At 47.5% G+C, this 24992-nt stretch overlaps 1 protein-coding gene across 1 annotated transcript; it reads left to right on the top strand.

Moving 5' to 3' along the window:
• Positions 1-1321: 1321 nt before the first annotated feature.
• Positions 1322-24280, top strand: CUNH1orf100 (chromosome unknown C1orf100 homolog). The gene is made up of 6 exons (XM_045859360.1): positions 1322-1371; positions 5892-5960; positions 12042-12137; positions 15917-16089; positions 23444-23590; positions 24147-24280. The coding sequence occupies exons 2-6, from the start codon at positions 5905-5907 to the stop codon at positions 24278-24280; spliced, it is 606 nt and encodes a 201-aa protein (XP_045715316.1). The 5' UTR covers positions 1322-1371; positions 5892-5904.
• The last annotated feature ends 712 nt before the right edge of the window (positions 24281-24992 follow it).

Genomic DNA, 24992 nt, shown 5'->3' on the forward strand with positions numbered 1-24992 from the left:
GACTCCAACCCTGCCTCTGCCCCTCCTTTGGACACATTCATTAAATGATAACTTGCTAGGGGTCACATAATTGAGGTTCTCAAGCTGATTACTTGGTAATTACTGCTGCTCCATTTGATTTGTACTGGGAGGACTCAACCTTTGATTAAACAAATGTTGTCTCTAACTCTTCCCTACCATAAAAATAGATGCCAATTTTTTTAAGATTTATTTATTTATTTATTTTTAGAGAGGGAAGGGAGGGAGAAAGAGAGAGAGAAACGTCAATGTGCGGTTGCTGGGGACTGTGGCCTGCAACCCAGGCATGTGCCCTGACTGGGAATCGAACCTGCGATGCTTTGGTTCGCAGCCCGCGCTCAATCCATAGATGCTATTTTTTTTAAATGTTTTCTAAACTTGGGATAACCCATCTCCATGAGGAAGGTTTCCACATCTTCCTACCAGGCGCAATGTCCATGTTTGCAGAGGCAAAGGCAACATGTGTTAGTAGTCATCTTTTTTTTTTTTTTTTTTTTTGCTGGGGAAGAATTTTTTTTAAAGATTTTATTTATTTTTAGAGAGGGGGAAGGAGGGAGAAAGACAGGGAGAGAAACATCACTGTGTGGTTGCCTCTCATGCGCCCGCACCTGGGGACCTGGCCCACAACCGAGGCATGTGGCCTGACTGGGAATCGAACCAGTGACTCTTTGCTTCGCAGTCTAATGCTTCATCCACTGAGCCACACCAGGCAGGGCCAGTCTCTTTTTTTTTTTTTAATTTTTTTAAATATTTTATTTATTTATTTTTAGAGAGGGAAGGGAGGGAGAGAGAGAGAGAGAGAGAGAAACATCAATGTGTGGTTCCTGGGGGTTATGGCCTGCAACCCAGGAATGTACCCTGGCTGGGAATCGAACCTGGGACACTTTGGTTCCCAGCCCGCGCTCAATCCACTGAGCTACGCCAGCCAGGGCTTCTTTCTTTATAAGTCTGAAAAGGGTGTAGGGGATGGGAAGCAGCCTCTCAACATCCTGAGAAGTAACTAGTGAAAGGACCTGGTTTTAGCAGCTACAGAGCTTTCATTTCATTGACTCGAGTGACTCTGTGATTCACGTCTGACCTCGTCTGTACCACCACGTGAGCAACGCTGCTTCCCCAGGGCCTGGTGCAGCGCCAGGCGACGGGAGCTCACCAGCAAATATTTGCGAGGGAATCAATGAATCAGGGGCACCGCGGTGGGCTTTGGCGTCAGATGACTGGCTATTTTTTGTGGTTGTTTCCTGCCTGTGTGACCTTAAACATGTAACTCAATGTCTTCTGCAGATTCAAGAAAATAATGAAGAACTCTCGGGACTCTTGTGAGCGTTAAATGCAGTAACATACGGAGCATGTCCGGTGGGTAATGGGGGTTCGCCGAGGCCTGGTGGGAGGGGGAGGCTGCCTTTTTTTAAAACCCTTTTAGCTATTTTGGTGTCCTTGAATGTCCACATCCATTTGGTTTTATGTTGTTGCTAATTAAGTGTATGGGAGTGACATTATAAGATTATAAAACAATAAGATTATCTAAGTTTCAAGTGTGCCATTTTAATAAGCTTTAGAATAAGCGTATCTATAGCTACAAAACGTCACGCTGGAAAGTCTTCCCGAATAAACGACCTGGGGACAACTGTCCTTTTCGCTGTGTCGCGTCTCTCAGCCCGCAGCGCGGTGAGCCTCTCAGGCCTCCTCTGGTTCCTCTCGCCAGCGGTTTGCAGTTTCCAGCACACAGAGCTGCACCTGTCTTGTGAGATTTATATATAATATTTTTCTTTTCTAGCTGTTGTAAACTGTTGTGTTTTAAATTTTCTTTCCCATTTTTTATTGAAGTATACAATGTAATTATTGTTTTTATCTGTTGACCTTGTATACCGTGATTTTATGAAAAATGGTGATGTTTTAGGGGTCTGTTGGTAGATTCCTGAAGACTTTCTACGTGGATAGTTATGGCCTTTGCACATGAGGACAATTTTCTTCCTTTCCCATTTGCCTGACTTTTATGTCCTCTCCTGGCCTCACTGCACTGGGCAGGACGTCCGGCCCTTCGTTGGCGTGAGAGCTCACCCTCGCTTCGTTCCTCATCGGAGGAAGAAACCAGTGTTCCCCCGTTGAGTGTGATGTTAGGGGTGGGTCTTTTCAATGCTCCTCCTCAGGCTGAGAAAGTTTGTTCATGGTGCGCAAAGACATTTTCCCCCAAATGGGCGGATTTTAACAGGTTCTTGACTGTGCTATTGTATTTTCTAGAATTCTGGTTTGATCCACAGGGTATTCTGTGATACCACAAAAGTTGTTGAGAAAGTTGACAAAATAAATCTTATATATTTGTTTCTGAAGTCAGTATGTTGGATACTGACTCTGAGAAATTTCATTGCAACACATCTGTTACTCATTTGCCTTAGTTCACCTTCTGAATCAGCATAGTAAAACATCGTTATTAAATTTTAATTTCTGTGCCCAGGGAGTCTGACCACAGTGGTTTATGAGCCAGCATTACTTAATGAAAGTGGCTGCAATTTTCCCGAATAAGAGTCATGCAGATGCCCAAATCTCCCCAACCTGTTTTTTATTTACTCGAATCTGTTACATTTTCGGGGGGGGGGGTTGTTTTTGTTTTTGTTTTTATTTTTAAAGGAAAGTATTTACGATTTCCTAGTGTAACTGCACATTGAATGACAGGTAGGATAAGGATACAGAGAGAACTCACGTTTACTCCGGGAGAACTTTACTTGGGACACATCTGAGGAAGAATTTTCTCTTAAGGCAACTAAAACAAATTATACATTTCCAAGGAGATGAAAGTTTTGCCGCTTGTGGCGCAGAGAACAGAGGCTGTGCGGGTTGGCTGTGGGTACAGAGACAATGGCTGGTCTAATGTGCATTCATAGTTTTTGCATTCAGAACTGGTGTGTGAATCTACTTTTTTCTTTTTAAATTAAATATACTGGGGTGACTTGGGTTAATAAAAGCTGGCTCTTGGTGATGCTTATAAGTCTATTTTCTCAGACCGGCTTAAATAAAATGCCCAGACAGATCTTATTGTAAACGACATTTTCTTAAGTGCTCAAGAGGCGGTAATAATCACAGAAAACGAGACTTGGTATTCCTTATCTACGCAGTAGAGGAATTCTGTAAATACGCCCAAGGATGGGTCTGTGGCCGCTCTCAGACAGTCTTCTGATTCTTCTGGAAGCTTCGGCTTAGACTCTGTGGTCTGGTAAAAGTTCCTCCAAAAATGTTTCTGTGGCACAACTCACGCACGGCAAGCCGGGCCGCGGTGCTGACTCAGAGTTTCTCGGCTCTGAGCAACCACTCCATCAGCGAAGTCACACTTGCTGCTGTCTCTGTCGGGAGCCCACGCGTCCTGAATATCTTACATTCTTCTCTCCGGCCCGTCGGTGACCGAGCTGCATCATGTTGACTCAGGTCTTCTCTTTGGTTCTTTCTCCCTTTCTTTTTGTTTATAATCCAACCAGCACTAAGGGCAAAAACACGTTATATAATGAACAGGTTCTATGGGATTGCCAAACAATGCCGTGTTGATGTAATCTTGTTTGACATGCTTCCAGTTGCTTGAAAAACTTAGAGGTGACATAAAGCAGCTAAGCGGCCTGTGGGCAATGAGTCCGGTTTTGACGATAAAAGGGGAGAGAGGGAAGCCCCCCACACTTCAGTCCAGTCCTCTCTTCTCCCTGCTTACTGCTTTTTCGGGTCACCCCAGTTTTACTTTGGCTGATGGCCCGGGTGCTCTGTGGTTCTTTCAAAACTTTCAATAGAACAGTAGCAGTCAAGATAAATGTTTCTAGAGCCAAATGGTTTCAGTGCTGGTTCTCCAGTGACTTTGTACAAGTTACTTTGCTTCTCAGTACTTCCTGTTGGCAAAAGAACGGTAATAGTTTGCAAGATTTCTGAGAGGCCAATATGCATTAGTATATGTCACCTAATGCATAATACATGCTCACACGCAGAACTCCTGTTCTCAAAGGTGTTCTTTAGGTTCAAACACTCACTCATACATTATTGCCACACTTAATCCTCCAGACAGACACTGTGGTCGTCAGCACACAGAGCAGGGGCCATAGTCTGTTTGGGCAGTTATAACAAGCCATCACAGACTGCTGGTTTATAAACCACGGACGTTTATTTCTCATTGTTCTGGCGGATGGACGCCCAAGCTCAGAGTGCTGGGGTGGCCGGGTTCTGGCAAGGACCATCCTCTGGGTTGCAGGCTGCTAACTCCTTGTTGTGTCCTCACGTGGTGGAAACAGGGCCAGGGATCTCCCTTGGGTCTCCCTCCTAAGGGCACTAATCCCTTTCACGAGGGCTCCGTCCTCACGACCTAATCGTCTCTCAAAGGCCCCACCTCCTAATACCGTTCATCACACTGGGGTTCAGGTTTCAACATATAAGTTTCAGAGTGGACACAAACACGCAGCCACAGGTCACACAGGTCTGGGTGCAGTGTTTTCCTGTTTGCCACACACACGTAGATCAGAGGCTCAGCTGTCTTCGTCCAGTCATGCACCACACAATGGCGTTTCAGTCAGTGATGGCCAATAGACACGACAGTGGTCCCACAAGATTATAACGGAGCTGAAAAATTCCTACCTCCTCAGGGTGCTGCAGCCACCGTAACATTGTGGTGCAGCGCGCCATTCCCACGTTTGCGACGACACCGGTGTGAACAAACCCACCGCACTGCCTGTTGTGGAAAAGTCTGGTTCACACATTACAGGGCGGGGCTGTGCCACCAGGTCTGTGTAATTTCACTCTATGACGTTCGCACAACAAAATCACCTCGCCACACGTTTCTCAGAACATGTCCCTGTCGCTAAGCTGTGTATAACTGGGTGTATACAATACATACACATGCTACAACATCCGAAAGGAGCACAGAAGTAAACTGTACATAACTGAAGAGTAGCGTTTTCTCCCTCTTTTGTCCCCCAGGCACTCAGTTTCCCTCCCTGTCATTGGCTCTTTTAGGCAAATATTCAGAGGTAGTGGTTTTCTGTGGCAAGATAATCATATGCAATATGAAAATTTGTACCAGACAAAATATATATATTTAAGTTCACGGTCACTCTAGGAAACAGAAGGGGTTTAATATAGATAATGAGATACTCACAAAATCATTGGGAGGACTGGAGGGGCAGGCTCTGGGGAAGGCCTCCAAGAAGGTTCTAGAACACCTCCACAAACTGACCCATCATGGAAGTAGCTACTTATGCCCTAATCAGGAAGCTGCTTCCAGAACAACTGAGTTCAAGGACCTACTGCCAAAGCCACCGCCGCTGCCACTGCGGCCACCTCTCCCACACTCACGAACGCAGGGTGCAGTTGCTGCCTTCGGGGCAATTGTTTCTTGATAACCCCAAAGCTGGAGATTAGGCAATGGAGTTTCACTGCACAAACACACATGCTATACCTTCACACCCTCGCTTGCCAGTAGAAAAAAGTCAAAATAGCAAGAAATGGCCTCGATCCCATTTCCACCTCTCACATCTCACTCGCGTATATCTGATCAGAGGAATCTAATTCATATCAGAACTCTAGCTGCAAGGGAGTCTGGGAACTGTAGTATTCAGCCTGAAAGCCAGTGCAACAGGAAGGCACCCTAACAAGCATGAGAATGAGGGCTAAGTGCCCAACTGGCACACTAGTATTTTTTTTTATTTTTAAAGAACAGCATATCTGTATGCATTGGCTTATGCTTGCAATTTTTTTTTTGCTCCTTTACCAGTCTATTTCTTCCCCTAAATAGTCTAGCAGAAGCTATGGATAGATAGTCCTCTACTTTCAAGGTCTTTGTAGTACTAGATAGCTCACACCTGGGAATGTGCATACACTTGCCATGTGAACCTTCCCTTTTTTCCCCCCAGAATCTCATTCATCATGTCTGCCATCAAGCTACGAAAATTTCTTGACCACCGCCCTGTGATCCCACCCAGGTAACGTTCTTCCAGACACAGACAGGCACCTGGGGAATTGGAATTGCTCACTCTGCTGCTCTGTGAGTGACAGGCGGCGGCTGCCAGAGGGTTCTAGTGATGTTTCTTTGGGTTTAGTAGTTAAAAAGAAAAAGAAAAATCCCACACTCAAGGCAGAATCCAAGCCAAAAAGCAGCTCCAAATTCCCAAAAGATTGAAGGACAATGGTTTTGCTTGGGAAAGACTTTTGCAAGAAGAATGAGGGACCCTTTTCCCTGCTTAGAATCACACAAACAGCTCCTATGCTTTTACCATGTGGGAGGTAACTGAGCACACGGAAACTAGGGACGAGTTTCACTCTCTCTCCAAGTTCATCCATGGCCTAGGAATAACAAGTCCCAGGCATGTTGTATCGGCCTAAGTTCATCTTGCTGGGAGAGATTGTATAACCATCTGGAAATCCTAACCCCACCCCACCCTCAACCACCGGCTCTGGGTTCTGCAGAGATTCACAAGCTACCAGGGGCACATCACAAGTGACTTTGGGGTCAGCCTCCTGCAGTCCCTTCGTGGGTTTGAGCAAGCGTCATGTTTATTCTAGTATTTAGTTAACTTTAACAACATTTAGTCAACAAAGGTAAGTTCTTCTGCTTCCAGAAATCACCGAAGAAGGCAGAGGGGTCAGGGAAGGATGCTTGGTTCGTAGATATTCTTAAGAGTCCCCTTTCCCTCCCTGAGACCACGAGAGGAGGAAACAGGTGGGCTCCACTGTCTCCTGATTTCTGTCTCCCACACGTGTTTGTTCTACATGTGTTTGAGGTCTGTTTTGTCCGCAGTTGGGCATATTTAACTGTGGCCTCATCTCCTGGGGAAACCAGAAACAGACTTCCCTTTGTGGCTGCTGCCTGGAGCCCAGTGGAACCAGGTCGGTCCCTGGGCCCGGCCAGAGGCAGCCGGTGGGGAGCCTGGGAGTATCGGTGGGACGTGTGTGACAGGCCCAGAGCTGGGCTGGATTCGGTTCTCCGTGTTCTTTCATGAGGGCCCCACAGGGAGGCACACTCTCTGAGACAGACTGGGTGCGCCCCGCCTTCAGTACTCACTCTGGAGTGGGGTTTTGTCTACTTTCTGCCTTGGCCACAATAGTGGGTCCGATCCATCAGCAAGTTCCTCAGTCCTGCCTCCAGCACAGGTCTCCCATGGGAATGATTTCCGCCATCTCCACTGTCCAGACCACCGTGCTGACCTACACCAGCCACCACGCCTGTCCTCCTGCAATCCGTTCTCTGGAGCAAGCTTCGTGAAATACAAATCGGGCCAAAGCCACCCCCTTGCATAAAACCCTGCAGTCATGGCATTTTGCATTAAATCCAAACTCGTTGCCAGGACCTACAAAGCCTTCCACGGGCTGACCCTGCCGCTCTACAAAACCCCATTGTCTTTCTTCCATTCTTTCAATAGGCCACACGCTTTCCTAGCTCAGGGCTTTTGGACAGGTTCCCTCTCCCTGGATGACTTCCCTGCCCCCTCCTTGGCCTGCCTTGTCTTAACCAGCCCCATGTCACCCAGCACGGCTTAGCTCACTGTCAGCTGCTCAGGCAGCTCTTCTTGATTCCCTCACCCCCTGCCCCCGGCTAGGGAAGGTCTTCGCCTGCCCACCTCTCCACCTCTGTTATTCTCCATCTCACCCCGTTTTTGGGAATAAGATGCCGTGGCCATTCTCACAACTTATTTTATTTGTTGCTGGTCTCACCCACTAGAATAATAGTTAAGACTCATGTAGCTCTCATTCTGTGGCAAGCACGGTGCTAAGGGCACGTTAACTTATTTAATCTTCCCAACCACTGGGACGTACAGATGAGGAGGGACAACTGAGGTGCAGAGTGGTTAAGTGACAACCCAACATCCACAGCAAGTAAGCAATGGGCAGAGGTAGGATTTGAACCCATCGGCCTCGCTCCCACCTCTGTGCTCTTGATCCCTGCACTTCGCTACACCTCCGGGTCCGCTTCCCTAGGGTGGGCTTGTCTCTCTCCACACCCCACCATCATAACCTCTGCCCAGCTGGCTGTCCCACGTGGTGGGCCCGATGCACAGTTCTTGAAAAAACTGAAAATGATTGAATCAATGAGAAAAAAATCATTCTGTCATTTATTTGTGGTTTGGTTTCCTGGTGATTGACAGCCCCTGGAGAAGACCCACCCTCCTGCAATCATTTGCACAGGCATTTATCCAATCCTGCCTTACCTGCCCAAGCCTGGGGCCAATAACAACTAGGGAAAACTGAATCACACACCAGCAAGGGCACCTAATAAAATGAATTATTAAACGGTTCACAAGTGGTAGTGACTGCACAGAATTCCATACTAAAAACCGTATTCAAATTTTCATAATAAGAATTGCATTGCATAGGTGCAATGACACAGCTGCCTCAGGCTGTTGAGGGCCAAGCACCCCGGACCGCCCCTGTGTGTACTGAATTTTGTCTGCGGCTGAGCCCTGATCCTGCTCCGGTTACAGGCCGCTCCCAGGGGACGGGTTTGCTCTTGTCTGAACCCAACACTTCACCTCCCAGAGCCAAGCCGCCCAGGACGGGTAAACGGCATACAGTGAAGTCAGACACAGGTGGACTCCTGCTCCCGTCCCAGGAAAGGCCTTTCTACAGATGATTCAAGAACCTTCTCCTGTCTTCCTCATTGAATGTATTGGGGTGGCATCGGTTAATGAAATTACATAGGTTTCAGGTGTACAATTCTGTAATCCACCATCTGTATACTGTATGTTCACCACCCCAAGACATGTCTCCTTCCCTCATATTTATCGCCCCCTGGGCCCTCTTCTACCTCCCCCACCCCCGATTCAAGGATCCTGAAAGCCAAGTCAGTCCTTCGATGGAGCGCGGTCCCAGGCAGGGCTCCTGGGCCAGGTGTGGGGAGCCGGCACGTGCTTTTCCAGCCCTTCACTGTTTGGCCCACACCCGCCCTGACTTGGGAGAGGCTCGGCATTGCCCCTTAGAAGGTAAAAATTCTCTCCCAAAAACCTCTCCTTTGGAAGCTTTCTCCCATTCGAGGTGAAGGCCACATCGGAGAGGCTGGAAAGTCTACCCAAGAGTTTGGAGACGAAGGAGGGTGCCATGCTTCACCCCCCAAACCTGCTTCTCCAACCAGCCCTTCGCCTGCTGAAACACGCCCCACTCTCTGCTCCTGGGCCAATACCTGCCAGGAGACCCTCACAAGGGACGTTGGTGGGCGTGTTACCTGGCGCTAGTGAAGGGCTCGTCCACACTCAGAACAGCTCTCGCAGACTGCGCCCGAGCAGCAGCGCCTTGGTTACCACCTGTATTCAGCTGGCGTTTATTGTGTGCACCCTTCTGCAGAGTGCGCAGTCCAAACGCAGCCTGCCGCAGACTGCCTAGCGGCCGTGAGAGGCCAGCGTCGTTCTGGAAACGCCTGTTGGGGTCTAATGAACTGTGACGTGGCCCTGGGGTAACCGTGTCCACGGCAGTGCTTCAGAAGCTGGAAGGGCGCCTAAGAAAGCTAGGTGCCCCACTCAAGCGCATTCAGGAATGTCATTTGTTCCCTACGACCGTGCCAGTTCCTCTCTCCTCTTGTGACTTAACCCCCCACTGTTGTTTACTGTCCAGGGCTCAGTCGTGTTATCCCAACTGCTGGGCAAGCCCAGACAGCCTGTGGTTTCTCTGAAAATCTGAGCTCCCTGAGGTGCTGCGTGCGGACACAGACAGACTCACCCTGCGCACAGTGCTCGCCTTTCAGGCTGCAGACCGCCAGGACTGCACTGGTCCCCACATGCTCCATTCTTTTTTTTTCAATTTTTTATTTTAATTGTTGTTCAAGTACAGTTTTCTGTCTTTTACTCCCATCCCAGCCCACCCCCCCAGTCCTCCTCACCTCCCTCCCATTTCTACCCCCCCTAGTTTTTGTCCATGTGTCCTTTATACTTATTCCTGTTAACCCTTCCCCTTTTCCCCTGAAATTCCCTCCCCTCTCCCCTCTGGTCACTGTCAGCCTGTCCTCTATTTCAGTGTCTTTGGTTATATTTTGTTTGTTTGTTTTGTTGTTTAGGTTCCTGTTAAAAGTGAGATCATATGGTATTTGTCTTTCACCGCCTGGCTTATTTCACTTAGCATGATGCTCTCCAGTTCCATTCTGATCGTCGCTCTGTGCAAGTCCTGACTTCTGAAATTGCCCTCACCTGGCATCTCTTCCCCATCCTATTTACCAGCCCAAACCCTACACACCGGACCCTCTTCTCCATCCACTGACCTTTATTCAGATCACGATTTCAACCCATAATGAGCAATTCGAGAACTAGAACGGCTTCTGAGTCAGTCAGAACTTAGGAGGGAGCACAGAGCGGTCTCATGCATTCAATACAGGAAGTGTGGACTGGGGCATAGTTTAAATTTCCATTTACCACCCAGCACGTATTGGCTTGCTACTTCATCCAAAACTATACTCTACTTCCCACTGACTCTCTTCCTTGAATTTTTTAAAAAGATTTTATTTATTTATTTTTAGAGAAGGAAGGGAGGGAGAAAGAGAGAGAGAGAGAAACATCAATGTGCAGTTGCTGGGGGCCGTGGTCTGCAAACCAGCCATGTGCCCTGACTGGGAATCGAACCTGCAATGCTTTGGTTCGCAGCCCAAGCTCAATCCACTGAGCTATGCCAGCCAGGGCTCCTTGAATTCTTATGGTACCTACTGGGGGCTCCGAATCTGTGGAAGGTCCCAAAAGACCACAGTGGTTATCATCCTGTGCCCCCTCTCCTGTGGGTGGCAGTGTTCTTCCCACGCCTGCGGCCTACGACTCCCCCGTCCTCGCCCTCAGTCCTCTCTCCCAGTGGGTCCCCGCTCAGTCGTCTCCCTCCGCCCACCTTCCCAACACAGAGCTCAGAGCTTTGCCGTGTCCCCCTAAATCGCTCCAGTCGCCTCCTAACCAGTCTTTCCACTTTGAGTCAGATCGCCCTCAAACGTTTTCCACCACCAGCAAAAATCTAAAATAAAAATTGTATTATTTCATGAATCTTTAAAAGTACCTTCCTAAGATTCCCTATCACCTACATTGGTGGTTCTCAACCTTTCAGGCGCAACATTCCTTTTTTTTTTTTAATAACAAATAGTTTGTTAATGTCCCTGCCACTCTTAGAAATAAAATCTATAAATAACAGAATCGAACTACACATAATTTTTAAGTGTCCATAGAATGCTCAATGATAATCTGAAAGGAAAAGCAGTGCATCCTAAAATGAGATGTATTTCCAACATGAGGTCTGGGTACCACCACCCCCAGCCTCGTCCCCCTCCACACGGGTGCATGACAGCCGCACCCACACGGGCTCCCCTTCGGGCCCGGAAGCACTTCTCCGCCTCATTCATCCCTGTTTGTGCTTCAAACCTCCCTCCCAACCCAGCCCTCCCAGGCTTACAAGACCACCCCAGTGTTTCTTCATCTTTAGCCCCTATATACTTAAGTATCAGTTTGTTTAAAAAACAAACAAACTTGTGAAAGTTTGTAAAAATATCCAAAGTAGAAAAAATGGCATAAGAAACACCCTTTTTTCAATTCTCACTTTTCAACAATTATCGACATTTGCCCCACTGGTTTCAAATATGATCACCTAATTTTTTTCCTGCTTTTGAACTTAATGTCTGTCATGTCAAATATTTCCTTATGATTGCCGAAAAATGGATACGAAAGACCCTCTTATCAAGAAAGCCCGATAGTATACAGCACAGGGAGTACAGTCAACAATATTGCAATGACTTTGTGCGGTGCCAGGGGGCACCCGACTTATTGGGGGGGTCATTTCCTAAGTTATATAAATGTCCAGCCACTATGCTATACATCTGAAAGTAATTCATATTTAATATCAACTGTCATTGAAATAAATAAATGAAAGTGCACCTTGAAATAAAGAATAATTAATTAAAAGTGAGAAAGAAAAGTCCAAGGAGCCCCGGGCAAGGAAATGGGGACAAAGACGGAACATCTCTTTCCACGACACCGCAGCCGGTCCTCCTCTGCTCCTCTGCACGGAACTAATTGTGATCACTGCTTCTCCCCGCCCCTCACTTCCTCCGCCAGCGTATTCGTGGCTCGTCAAGGGAAGGACGTGCGGGGCTGCCTCCCGGGGCAGCTGGCAAGAGTCCATTGGGACTACAGCGTAATGACATCTCCCAGGTGAGACACTTCTCTACACCTTAACTTTCGAAAATAGCGCTAAAGGTAGAATGATAAATTTTTTTAAATGGGAATCACATTTTCTAATAATAAAAGTGAGAGCAATAGTAATTATTATTATTTAATGGATACGAACAGTTTGGAAGGTAATATACCAAACTGTTAACAACAGTTATTTGTGAGTGGTGAGATTATTGGTATTTGTGTTTTTTGGTTTATTTTCCACATTTTCTCTAATAAACATATATTATTCTTATAATCAGCAATAACTAGAGTTTTATTAAATTATCTAAGAAATTTAAACACCGTGAGTTTAGAGTTTCAACTTAGTCAGATAGTGAACCTTCCTGAGTCTCAGTTTCCTTCTCAGTAAAGTCACAAACTTGGCTTAATGGTTTCTGCCTCGATGGATATAATTTTAACAACAACAAAGGTACTTTGAGGTTGTATTCTGGTTTGCAGAGACTGGAAACCACAGTAGTTAAAAGCAGCAATTTGAGTAACTTATGGGATGTTAGATCTTGGGCAATTTTCATTCCTTCTCTGAGTCTTGGTGTTCTTATCTGTTATGAACAAAATAATTGCTATATAATTCCAGAGCACAGTAGGCACTCAAAATACGGTTGCTATGATTTTGAGTTCCTCTGGTATATTTCACAAATTTCTCTTTTTCTCTTAATCGCCTTTGATATAGTCAGCTCTTACTATCCTCCATGCACAGCCAAGGGAGCCACGGCGTCTATAAAGCAGCGTAGAGTCTAAACTGGATAGATGGTCCAACCGGAAGTAGCCCTAAAGGTCGTTCCAATCCAACTAGATGAGTAAGATGCAGCGCAGGGGAGCGGCACGTCTTGCCTGAGGTCCAGTTGGTCGGTGTAAATGCAGAGACTGGAATCTTTCCGCATTTTCTGACCCCCAGTTCAAAGCCCTTTGTTCCAGCTCGAACACGACGCACGTACATTAAACTCTGGTTAGGATTACATCCTCTGCCAGAGGGCAGGTGAAAAAGGAGAGGACAGTCCCCACGGCCAGTCCCGCTCCACGGGCCACTGTCCACGTGTGTCCTGTGGACTCCAGCAACTCTCCCAACTCCATCTCCTTGCACCCAAGCATCAGCCCTCCCACGCAGGATGGCCCAGGCAAAGGGAACCTTGATCTGCTCCTTGACTCTGGCCAGACTTGTGCCTGCCCGAGATTAGCCGTAAGGGAAAACTGAGTGCAGGTGGCAATCGATGGCTTTATTAAAGCTTCTAGTTTAAGAGTAACAAGGAAAAGCAAAGCCAAAAATACTTTTGTCTTTAAATTCAGAAAACAGAATATCATGCAGCTCTTTGGACCAATCCTGACTTCAGTTTTTGTAGGCAGAGCCTAACTTGGTAGGTCCATCCTGGCTCACCCTCTCCAGACATGCTGCTCTACCAAATAGTATTTTCAGGATTAGAGCCCCTCCTTTGAGGGAACGTGTCGTCTTCAGAAGGACACTGATGGAGAATATTCAGGTTCCACAGAAACACCCAAGGCTAAGGCGGCCCAGCAGGCTCTGGCTCGGAAACAAGCGGCCAGCACAGAAGTGACTAGACTGACGGTCACGCAGAACCCAAACTCACGGGGCCCTCCGGGCACGTCCATCAGGCAGCTCCCGTTGGCACTGACAGTGGGAGGCACACTTTTGTGGGGAAAGCTGTGCCGCTGCCCACCGTTTAAACATACCCGCCGCCAGGACAAGTACCCATCAGGCATGAAATAAGATAGAGTAGAAGGGGCGGGTGGGAATTCCTGGTGCTTCCCTGTGTCTCCTCACTGCAGAACACCCCTGCGCCGCCCAGCGCACCTGTGCCCTGTCCTGAACGGCACACCTATGGTCAGATCATGCTCCTGCTTTTTCTGTACTTTAGTCGAGCTACTCTGTTTCTGCTAACACACTCTCTTCAAAGAAGGCTCCTTACCATCGAGTGTGTGCCCGAGAGTGTGAACACAGTGCCGTGTGACTAAGCAGTGTCGGTCACCTCATTTCAGTGTGATCGGTCACGGGGACACAGTCAAGTAAGACTACGTCTTACTACCGAAGGATCGGATTTTAACGTTCCTTTTAAAGCTCGCCTAATATTGAATGTTTTGGCACTTATAGCAGCTCACCCTCTGTGTTTTATAGGTTAAAAATACACATTTATTAAAATATTTGGAAAACATTTATTACCAAAAAGTTGAAAAATACTCACAATGTCATCACCTGGAGATAGATAATCATGCAGAATCTTCCAGATCTACACAGAGTGGGAAGGGGTAGGATTTTGAAACCCCCTTTTCTCCAGTTGTGTTGAGATATCGTTGACATGTTACATCGTGTTAGTTTAAGGTACACGGCAATGATTTGATAGATGTACCATAATGAGTTTAGTCAATATTCATTGCCTCATATAGTTACAAACTTTCTCTTTCTTGTCAGCAGAAGTTTTAACATCTACCCTCTTAGCAGCTTCTTCACCCCCAGTGCCACCTCTGCAGACTACCATTCTACTCTCTGTTCTGAACTATGAGTTCAGTTTTTTTCAATTCCACGTATAAGGGCAATCGTACAGTATCTGTCCTTGTCTGCTTCACTCAGCATAATGCCCTCAAAGTCCATCCATGCTCTCACAAATGGCAGAATTTTCTCCTTTTTATGGCTGAATAGTATTTCACATATATGTATATGTGTGTGTGTATATAGTATATATACTATAGTATATAGTATATATAGTAATAGTATTTCATGTATATGTGTATGTGTATATATGTGTGTATATGTATATATACATATACATATGTATATGTGTGTATATAGTGTATAGACTATAGTATATATAGTAATAGTATATTACTATATATAGTAATAGTATATAGTATATATAGTAATAGTATTTCATGTATATTACTATAGTAATGGTATATTACTATATATAGTAATAGTATATAGTATATATAGTAATAGTATTTCATGTATATGTAGATGTATGTATATGTGTGTATATGTATATATACATATACACACATATACATATATCCATTGACAGATGAGTGAATAAAGAAGATGTATATGCATTTCTATGGCATCACTTTTAACGTTGGCACAGTATTCCTGTATATGTATCATTTTCTAAACAATTTGGGGTTTTTTTTTCACATGAAGGTTGTTTCCACTCTTTTTATTGCCGTGGAAATGTTTGACGAGCATTGTTAGAGGTGTCTCTGTTGACGCCCTGATTTCTGCAGTTGCTGGGACAAAGCCCACGCACATTCTGACGGTGTTAACGCCCATCACCGCGCGGGGCTGTTTCACGTCACATCTCAGTTCTTCTTTCCTTTCCCCTCCCTCCACAGGAAGCACAGGAAGGTTCCAAGGGATTCCCCGTTCATCAAACCCCAGTATGCCCGACAGTGGTTAGTCTGGCCAGAGAAAGCATTGGTTCCTTGAGGAACCAAACACCGTAGAAAAATTTCAATGGGGAAGGGCGTCGGGAGGACCGGGGCTACAGGAAGCAGACCCGGGGGAGGTCTGAAGCAGGTGGTCTTCTGTGCCCTGTGGCTGGGAGCGGAGGGGGCCACACAGGAGGAACGGGGACTGCAATCCCCGAGCCACCAAGTGACAACCTGGTCAGGGTGGCCTTGCATCTGGGAGTCTTGCTGACACTATCTCGATAGCCTCCTGGTTGCTTCTGGGGAACGGATCTCAGCTGATGAGAAAATGGAATGCTTTGCTTCAGCGAGGTGTTCAGCAAACTGTTTCTGTTTTCACTTAGACCTTTCACAGACTGGGCAATCCCACCTGAGACAGAAGATCAATGTCAACCTCAACTAGACCAGCAGACCCTCATTCGATATATTTGTTTTAGAAGATATTCAGAGCCTGCAGAATCATGGTATAAAGAAAGCACGTACCAAAGAGACTATTGTCTGCCATTTTACAACCTTGGTAAGTCAATTGGCGCGCTCTTACTCTTTGAGATCAACCTTGACTGGGTCACAGAGAAGGTACTGCCCCGGGATGGCCGTCTCAGTGTGTCTGGGACCGGTCAAGTTCGGGACCGGTCAAGTTCGGGGGAGGGGTATGCATGTGTCCAGGTGCAGGAAGAATTTAGAGCAGGGGTGTCAAACTCATTTTCACTGGGGGCCACATCAGCTTCCTGGTTGCCTTCAAAGGGCCCAAATAACTTAGGACTAGAAGTATGTAACTACCCTTTTAACTCTTAAGGAGTTGAAATTACATTCGGCCCTTTGAAGGCAGCCACGAGGCTGATGTGGCCCCCGGTGAGAATGAGCTTGACACCCCTGATTTAGAGGATGGTCCCAAGGGCTGTTTCCTCCTCTTGTAGTTCCCTGGGCCGACTTCAAGAATAAAAATTCGTACACGTCTTTGATAGGAAACAGGCTCCGGTCTGCTCACTCCTCGCATACTGTTGAGGAAACTTGATTTCCTCATTCTCCTACTTTAAATGGCTTTATGAGTATTATTTGACATTTGGCCACATCTTTAAAAAATTCTAAAGTCCCTGTGTAGTAGTTCTCTATGCGACAGAATGTGCGAGAGGGCTAAGGGGCCAGGGCTAAGGGGCCAGGCCCCCCCACAGATATGAGCCCGGGGGACACACAGGCACCAAGCTAAATATCTCCTGTGTTCACGGTGCTCTGGATTGTGATGAAGGGAATAAATCAGTTCATTGACAGACTTTCTGAATGGATGAATGAATGAATGAACCCCGTCATTTCTGGGGCTCTCACCCTGAGGCAGATACATATTTTGCCCTCATTACAGCTCTCTGAGGTGCATACTTACCCCATTTTCCAGCGAGGGACCCCAGGTTGCAGACCGTTAATGAACTAGCCCCAAATTAGCCTGCAGTAGGCAGGAGAAACCAGATGCAGACCTGGAACATTTCAGACCCAGAATTCAGACACAGGCCAAGCTCGCACTTGACCTTGAAACGAAACGGCCTCTGTCACAACTGAGAGTCAAGTGCACTACTATTTGGTTAGTAGATTTCTTTAAAGTGAGTCACTTTCTATTCACTTTAAAAAAAGTAAGAAAACTTCTAGAAGGAAGGGGAGGTTGGGAAGGCACTTCTCTTCCTTCTTTTTCCCCCAAGAAAAGAGCTCAGCCCTGATGAATGGCTGCACGGGGCTGGGACTCAGGTCCCCAAGGGACAGCAAACAACCGCCGTTAGGAAGCGGGAGAACTGAACAGGACCAGGCAGATCTCGGGGGAACTGAGCCAGGGATGGGGGTGGCATAGGCGAAGCTGCATTGGGGGCCAGAGATTGCCAGGCAGAGTTTGGGATAAGAGGGCAAAGCTGGTTCTGGGAGGGGAAGAAGGTTGGAGCTCGGGCAGGGAGCGGGGCGGGGGGGGGGGGGGGGCTGTGAGCCGACTGTTTAGGGGAAGGCGTGCTGGGAGTGCAGGGAGGTGGCGGTTGGGGTCCTACAGGAGGCCTCAGGAGGGTGCCATTCTAGGAAGCCAGGGTGGGGTGGGGGTGGGGGTGGGTGTAGGTGACGGAGGGAGGGTGCGTGAGGCTTGGGAGAACAGAAGCTGCCCAGGGCTGAGGAGCGGGTGGAAAGGAGAGGGGGACAGGATGGTCCGTGGAGAGAGCTCTTATCCCCACAGAACAGGCTGGGTGGTTTGTCCTTTCAACTCTGACCCAGTATGAAATCCGTTCCTGGACATGGGAGACTCTAGGTGCGCCTCTGGTTTCCAAAGCAACAGGAAACAGGACCATTCTGACAGTTCCTCTGCTAGGAGGAAATCTTGTCAGAGAGACAGACACAGAAGGTTTTTCCCCTCGCTTATTATAGAAGAAAATTTCTACTTCTTTCCAAACCTGTAGAACCAGGTGCATGGTTAGCAAAACAGTTAAATATTTACCATCTACTACGTCCCTGGCGTGGGGCCAGGTGCCACGGGAGGAGGGAGAAGGAAGTCCAGGCTACATACGACCTTGGCCCCAGGGAGCGGGTGATCTAATTAGGAAGATGTGGCAACAACGGGCTCATCAGAGAATGCTTAAGTACCAAGCAGGGGAGCAAAAGTTCAAGGCCGAGATCACTGGGACCTACAACACAACAGCTGAGAGAGCAGCAGGCGCCAGTGGGGACTGAGCTGGGCCTTCATGGACAGGACATGCCTGGTGGAGAAGAAACACAGACACCTAGGATGGAGGCGCTGCCTAGAGTCCCAGATGGGAATGAGGGTGGTGAGGTGTGGGGGGACGGGGAGCCAGGGGGACTCCCGCAGTGAGGACAGGGGACCACACTGGGCCAGGGGGGAAGAGGAAATGGGAAGTACAAGGCAGGTCGGCAGAGCGGGATACGCCTGGACTGGAAGGGGCACACACAGCCAGCCCCGAAGCAGCGTGAGAGGCAACCACATCGGGCCCGGACTCCGGGGCTGAGAATCACTGGAGTCCGCCTTGGAAACTGGCAACCGTTCGGCCACTGCCAGAGCCCCCGTGAGGAGCTGGACACTGGGCTGGAGCTGGAGGCCCAGGGACCCGGGGAGACAAGACACCTGCTGTCCCAGAGCTGGCGTTCTGGTGGCAGATGTTAAACAGAACCAAGAGCATTTTTTAAAAAATTACAGATTGTAAATCCTGGCTGGCACAGCTCAGTGGATTGAGCACGGGCTGTGAACCAAAATGTCGCAGGTTCAATTCCCAGTCAGGGCACATGCCTGGGTTGCAGGCCACGGCCCCCAGCAACTGCACATTGATGTTTCTCTCTCTCTTTCTCCTTCCCTTTCCTCTCTAAAGATAAATAAATAAAATCTTTTTAAAAAATTAGAGATTGTAGTAGTGCTGTGTGGGAAGTAAGCAAGGCGATGAGCATGGCTTAGGGAGGTAAACTTTTTTAAAATGTATATATATATTATTTATTAATTTTTAGAGAGAGAGGAAGGGAGGGAGGAGCACTGATCTCTCTCTCACAAGCCCCTCTCATACACCCCGGGACCAGGGACCTGGCCCGCAACCCGGGCGGGTGTCCCCAAGGGAAATCAAAGTGGTGCCTTTTCACTTTGTGAGCTGACACCCAACCAACTGAGCCACGCAGGCTGGGACAGGGAGGTAGCCACTAACAGTGCAGTCGGGAGAACGTCCTTATGGTTTTAGCCGAGCCCCGGAAAAGAAGAATGAACCATGCAAAGGCAAAGGGAACAGTTAAGTGCGGAAGCCTGACAGCTGAAAAGGGCTTGGCTTGTGTAGGAAGAGAAAGGTCAGGGTGGCCTGGTGGGTGGTCAGTGAGGGTACGAGGGCAAGACGCTGGACTCTACTCTAAGATCCATGGGAGGGCCTTTGAGCAGAGAAATGACACGTCATCTGCACTTGAGCAAGATGCCTCCGGCTGCAGGTTCCGACTCCGTTTGGAGAGGCACAGGAGGGTGGGCACCACACCGCTGAGGAGGCCATCTCCTCCTCGTTTAGACAAGAGATGATGGGGCTGCCCCGCAGGGAAAATGCAAAGGAATGAATGGATTCCAGACATTTTGGAGGTGATAGCAGCTGGACTCAATGCTAGATTTGATATCGAGTGCATTTTTATTCCATCATCTGCGGTCCTTCTGTAAATAATGAAAGTCTGCTGACAGGCCGGTCCATGTGCAAGGGTTTGGCAACCCAAAGTGAAGCAAAAATAGACACGAAATGTCTCCGTTCGGGGCACTTCAGGGGGACGCAGGCAGAGATACAATCTCACCTGCCGGAAAAGCTCAGAAGGGGAGTCGATGTGTTGCTTCAGGACCCAGGAAGAGCCGGAGGATTTCCCCAAGGAAGCCTAGGCAAGGGTGGGGGTGGGGAAGCCTCCCAGAGAGCCAGCAGGTGCACAGGCCCTGTGATCAAAGCGTGACAGGTTTGAGGAACTGAAAAATAAATAAGAGCGTGCTGGCTCAGGGCACCAGCAAGGGCGGAGCAGGGTGTGGCCAGAGCTGGCAAGGTCAAGGGCTGTCTGTACAGGCCATTTTCAGGTTTGGCCTCCAGTCTGAGGCTCATGGAAAACTGCTGAAAGGTGTTAAGGAGGGTGGGGGGTGACAGGATTAAAAGGGCATTTTGAAAAGATCACTCTAACTGTGGGGAAGAAAAGCAGGCACAGGGGAGCGGGGCGAGACATGGTCGAATGCTGAGTCAGGAGACGATGGCAGTGGTTAGGCTAAAGGTCCCCACCCTCCGCTATGTCGGTTTGAAAAACCCACAGGCCCAGGACACACCCAGTGTCAACTCAGTGAGCCTCTCCTGGGCCAGGAGGTGGGGCGTAGGGCAGGCATCAGTCATTTCTAGAGTTCCCCAGATTCATTCCAACGTGCAGCCAAGTTCAGCAACTGGGAGTGACAGCAGGGTCTGCAGGAGACTTAACAGAGAAATGTTACCAGTCAGGGCATGGATGGAGAGAAGGGCAGGGGCTGAATTAAGTGTTGGCTTAAATCAAGAAGCTGACTCCTTGGGGTCTTTAGGGGAAGGCCTTTCATACTAAGTGTGTGAAGGTGTAAGTTTTCGACCAGTCTTTGTGGTCAGGTTTAAGGGCAAAGCATGTCTAGATTATCAATGACTTGCTTTTTATGTTCAGTTCTTATTTGGGAATTATTGAGCAGATTAAATAGATTATCATGTATATCACATATATAACCTAAATATATATTGTAATAATCTATAATATCTACAGATATTATCTATAATCTATACACTATAATAACCTATTCATAGTTCTTAGCTATATATAGATTGCTTTAGAAATTCTTGCTCAGGAAAAATTCCTTCCCAGCACCTAGAGGTTCATTTATTGATTCAGAAGCATTTATTAAGCCCTGACTGTGTGTGAGACACAGCAGAAGACATGAAGATGGTTCCCTGGGAACTTACACCCTAGAAGCCCCTCATACAAAGCTGCCCGTGTGTTACTAACCCTGGTGCCAAATACTCCAGACAACTCATTCTTCCAACATAAAGTATATGCGTTTGTAGCAGTGGGACCCTTACACTCTTGGACATTCGGTTTTCTCACTTGCAAAAAGAATAAAAATAGTTATCTGCCTCCTGGAACTGAGATATTCGCATAATGTAGAATTACTGAAGCTTAGATTACTAAAGCCTTCAAACTGTTTGCTATTATTCTTGACCAAGAATGAGTGTGTCATAATAAATATATTTTTTAAAAACCTAAAACAACAGAATTGCATTTTATACTTGGGTTAAGTTCTAAAATCAATGCATAAGGTAATTATTACATATAATCAAAGTTATCCTTGAAAATCTCCTAAATTGTTCAAAGTGATAACATTAAAATGGTACTAAATCACTAAAATCTTTAAAATACATGGCTTCTTCAGCAAGTGGGTTAAATTTACTTTGTGGTTCTCAATTAATTCCTTTTATTTTTCAATGACTTTCAAAGAAGTCACCACCACAAATCCCCATGAATGGTCATTTCACTTTGTCAAATGGTAAAGAATTTTTTTTTAAATCATGTTCTTTCAACCCCCAACTCTAGAACGTGTTCCAGGCCTGATAGCACCCAGTCTGTGGGCGTACATAATACTCACCACATGGAATGTCCCAAGGAACACCGCCCCCCGCCCCCCAGTTTGTCTTCAGTTCTGAGAACCTTTATGGTGGAATTCACCTGGTCAAATATGTGTGTGGTTCAGCTCCATTGTAACTCCTACAACAAAGACCACTGAGGCTGTTGGGTAGGACTCCTCAAACTTCAAAATTACTTTAATGTGTTTCCCTGGAATCCTCTGGAATCCTCCGGGTCAGAGTCACTATTTAAATCCGAAACAAGCCTGGAGAAGTTGTGTGGTTACTGACGACATACAGGATCATGCGATTTAAGTTAGATTTTAAAAAACCTCCAGGGGTCCCTGGCTGGCGTAGCTCAGTGGATTGAGTGCGGGCTGCGAACCAAGTGCCTCAGGTTCGATTCCCAACCAGGGTACATGCCTGGGTTGCAGGCCATAACCCCCAGCAACCGCACATTGATGTTTCTCTCTCTCTCTCTCTCTATCTCCCTCCCTTCCCTCTCTAAAAATAAATAAATAAAATCTTAAAAAAAAAAAAAAAAACCTCCAGGGACGGTATTTCTGGTCATGCTCCCTGGGTTAATGTTAATGGCATGTTATCCATTCTTAATATTAAATGTTTGTTTCTTTAAATGCATTTGAAGTGCTATGGGAGGAGAATAGAACTGTGAAAAGATTAGGGATGTAGGGCCTTGATAGTCCTGGGTCCGAATGTGGGCCCCTCTTCTTCCCAGTCCTGTAAATTTGGGCAGTTTAATTCATCTCTTTGAGATGGTGGTGATGTCAGTGGGCCTCCCAGGGTTACGGAGAACATCAGAGTTAATGTAAGCAAAACATCCAATACAGTGCACAGTGCTGTGCATGTAAAATTCTGTTGCAGGCCCTGGCTGGCGTAGCTCAGTGGATTGAGCGCAGACTGCGAACCAAAGTGTCGTAGGTTCAATTCCCAGTCAGGGTACATGCCTGGGTTGCAGACCATGACCCCCAGCAACCGCACATTGATGTTTCTACCTCCCTCCCTTCCCTCTCTAAAAATAAATAAATAAAATCTTAAAAAAAAAATTCTGTTGCAATGCTGCCATTGAAACACTCTGGTCTTGGGTGTATTAAGCGTGGGTACAATGATCTCGAAGCTCCCCCCAAGCCCTCCTTGAGCCCTGAAGTTTTGATAAGCAGAACCGTTAGTGACTACAGACAAGAGGTTATATGAGAGAACTCCAGTGGGTGTGAATTCAAGGATGTTAACAACTGCAGTTTGATACAAAGACAATACAAAGTAGCCCATTTATAATGGAAGGCTTAAAGAGGTTTTTTTGGGGGGGGGGCGTCTAGAATTTATGTGATTTATTTTATTTACATTTTTTCATTAATCCAATAAAAATTAATCAGCCCTGGCTGGTGTAGCTCAGTGGATTGAGTGCGGGCTGCAAACCAAAGGGTCACTGGTTCGATTCCCAGTCAGGGCACATGCCTGGGTTGTGGGACAAGTCCCCCATGGGGGCCATGTGAGAGGTAACCACACATTATTTCTCTTTCTCCCTCCCTTCTCCCCTCTCAAAGTAAATAAATAAAATCTTTAAAAAAAAATGAATCAGAGATCGAGCCACCTAAGTAACCCTTTGATGAAGTTCTTTTTTCCCTGCCTTTAAAACATATTCCTTAGTCTTAAGTGCCACCCATTTTTTGTTATCATACACAACTGTTGTTGAAATGTCAGTGAGTTAAAATTTAGGAGTAATCATAAAATAAATCATTCATTCATTCCAAATTCCAGACTGGGACCAGAAGTTGGCCACAGTTTCGCAGAATCCACAGCCGCTTGTGGAGTCGCTGCCGGAGTTCTACTGTCGTGAAGAGGGACGGCGCTGGAGTGAGGAATTTCAAACTCACCGTGGCATTGGGGCACCTCTGGCGTCCTTAGGTGACTTTTGGACTAAAATAATGATGGCAGAACTGCTTTTAATTTCAGTGTGTATCCATTCAGCTGCCACCCTAAAATATTTACATACGTTGCATATCCTTTGCAGATTAAGTTGGCCAGCCTAGGGCAGGGGATTCAGGCCCAGCTGTAGGAGGAGGCCCTGTGACCTGTTCTTAGCCCCACCCCCAGTGTCGCTGCTGGTGCGGCTAAACCGTCTGGCAGTCAGTCCAACGGTCACACGTGGGAGCAGTAAGGATAGAATTGTCTGCTCGGTAACGGCACCGCTGTTCAGAGGGGGGAAAAAAAACCTGGGGATGTGGCCAAGGAGAGAGACTCTGGACGTGCTCCGGGTACAGGAACTGCGATATGGCGCAGGACTATAGGGAGACTGGTGCAAAAACACGTAAAACAAAACAAAACAAAACATTTCTGTACTAAACAGGCCCGCTCCCCATTGAACTCTCTGGCCCTGCAATCCAGAGCTTCCAAAGTGAGAGCGCAGGTCTTTGGCTCCAGCAGGGTTCCCATGCTCTCGTTACGCACGCGTTCCCCTTAGGCCCACGGCCCTCCCCTCTGGCCCGGGACGGGCCTGGCCGCCTCCGGTCTCCTGCCGCACAGCAGCCCCGCCGGCCCTTCGCTCACTTGGTCCGGTTGCTGCAACCTCCCCAGTTTCTCCAAGTGTCCCTCTGACTACTCATCCTCTTGGTCTGTTTGGTGGTTTGATTGTTTTTTAATTTTTATTTATTGATGAGGGAGAGAGAAACACTCATTTGTTGTTCCATTTATTTATGCAGTCATTGTTTGATTCTTGTGTGTGCCCTGACTTGGGATTGAACCTGTATGGGGGGGCGGATACCCTAAAACCACTGAACTACCCGGCCAGGGCTCCTTCCATTCTGTTTCCATGTCTTTCTACTGAAGGCCTTCTCTGACCCTCCCCAAATTTGGGTGAGGCTCTCGTAACAGCCTGTACTTTCCGTTGCAGCACATCGCATCACTCATCCGTGCAGGTTTGCCATGCCGCCTCCTCTGCAGTACGGTTCAGGAAGACTGCGGACCTGTCACAGCCACACACATCTAGCAGAATCCAGCTTACAGTGACCGCCTCCCTCGCTCACGGCTTCGCATTCCGCAGTTTCGGTCACCCACGGTCAACTGTGGCACGAAAATATTAAATGGAAAGTTCACAAGTAAACAGTCTGTCAGTTTTAAATCGCATGTCGGTCTGAGCAGCAGGGTGAAAGCTCACGCCACCCCGCTCCATCCCGGCAACGAGCCCGTGGTCCAGCGTCCCCCGCTTCCCTTCATCCCGGGACGTGGGCTGTGTCGTCCCCACGGCCACAGGAGGGGCGAGGTGGGGGCAGCACAGCGAGGCAGTCTGTGAGAGGGCCCACACCCACAC

Source organism: Phyllostomus hastatus, unplaced genomic scaffold, assembly GCF_019186645.2.
Source record: "Phyllostomus hastatus isolate PE091 unplaced genomic scaffold, TTU_PhHast_1.1 phas_contig_148, whole genome shotgun sequence".
NCBI lineage: Eukaryota > Metazoa > Chordata > Mammalia > Chiroptera > Phyllostomidae > Phyllostomus > Phyllostomus hastatus.

What these genes read in the sequence shown, in the direction of transcription:
- CUNH1orf100 (XM_045859360.1), top strand. Translation starts at nt 5,905, where the DNA reads ATGTCTGCCATCAAGCTACGAAAATTTCTTGACCACCGCCCTGTGATC. An exon ending in CGCCCTGTGATCCCACCCAG is followed by an intron (nt 5,961 to 12,041) that starts GTAACGTTCTTC and finishes TTCCTCCGCCAG; the next exon opens with CGTATTCGTGGCTCGTCAAG. An exon ending in AGCGTAATGACATCTCCCAG is followed by an intron (nt 12,138 to 15,916) that starts GTGAGACACTTC and finishes GTTTTCACTTAG; the next exon opens with ACCTTTCACAGACTGGGCAA.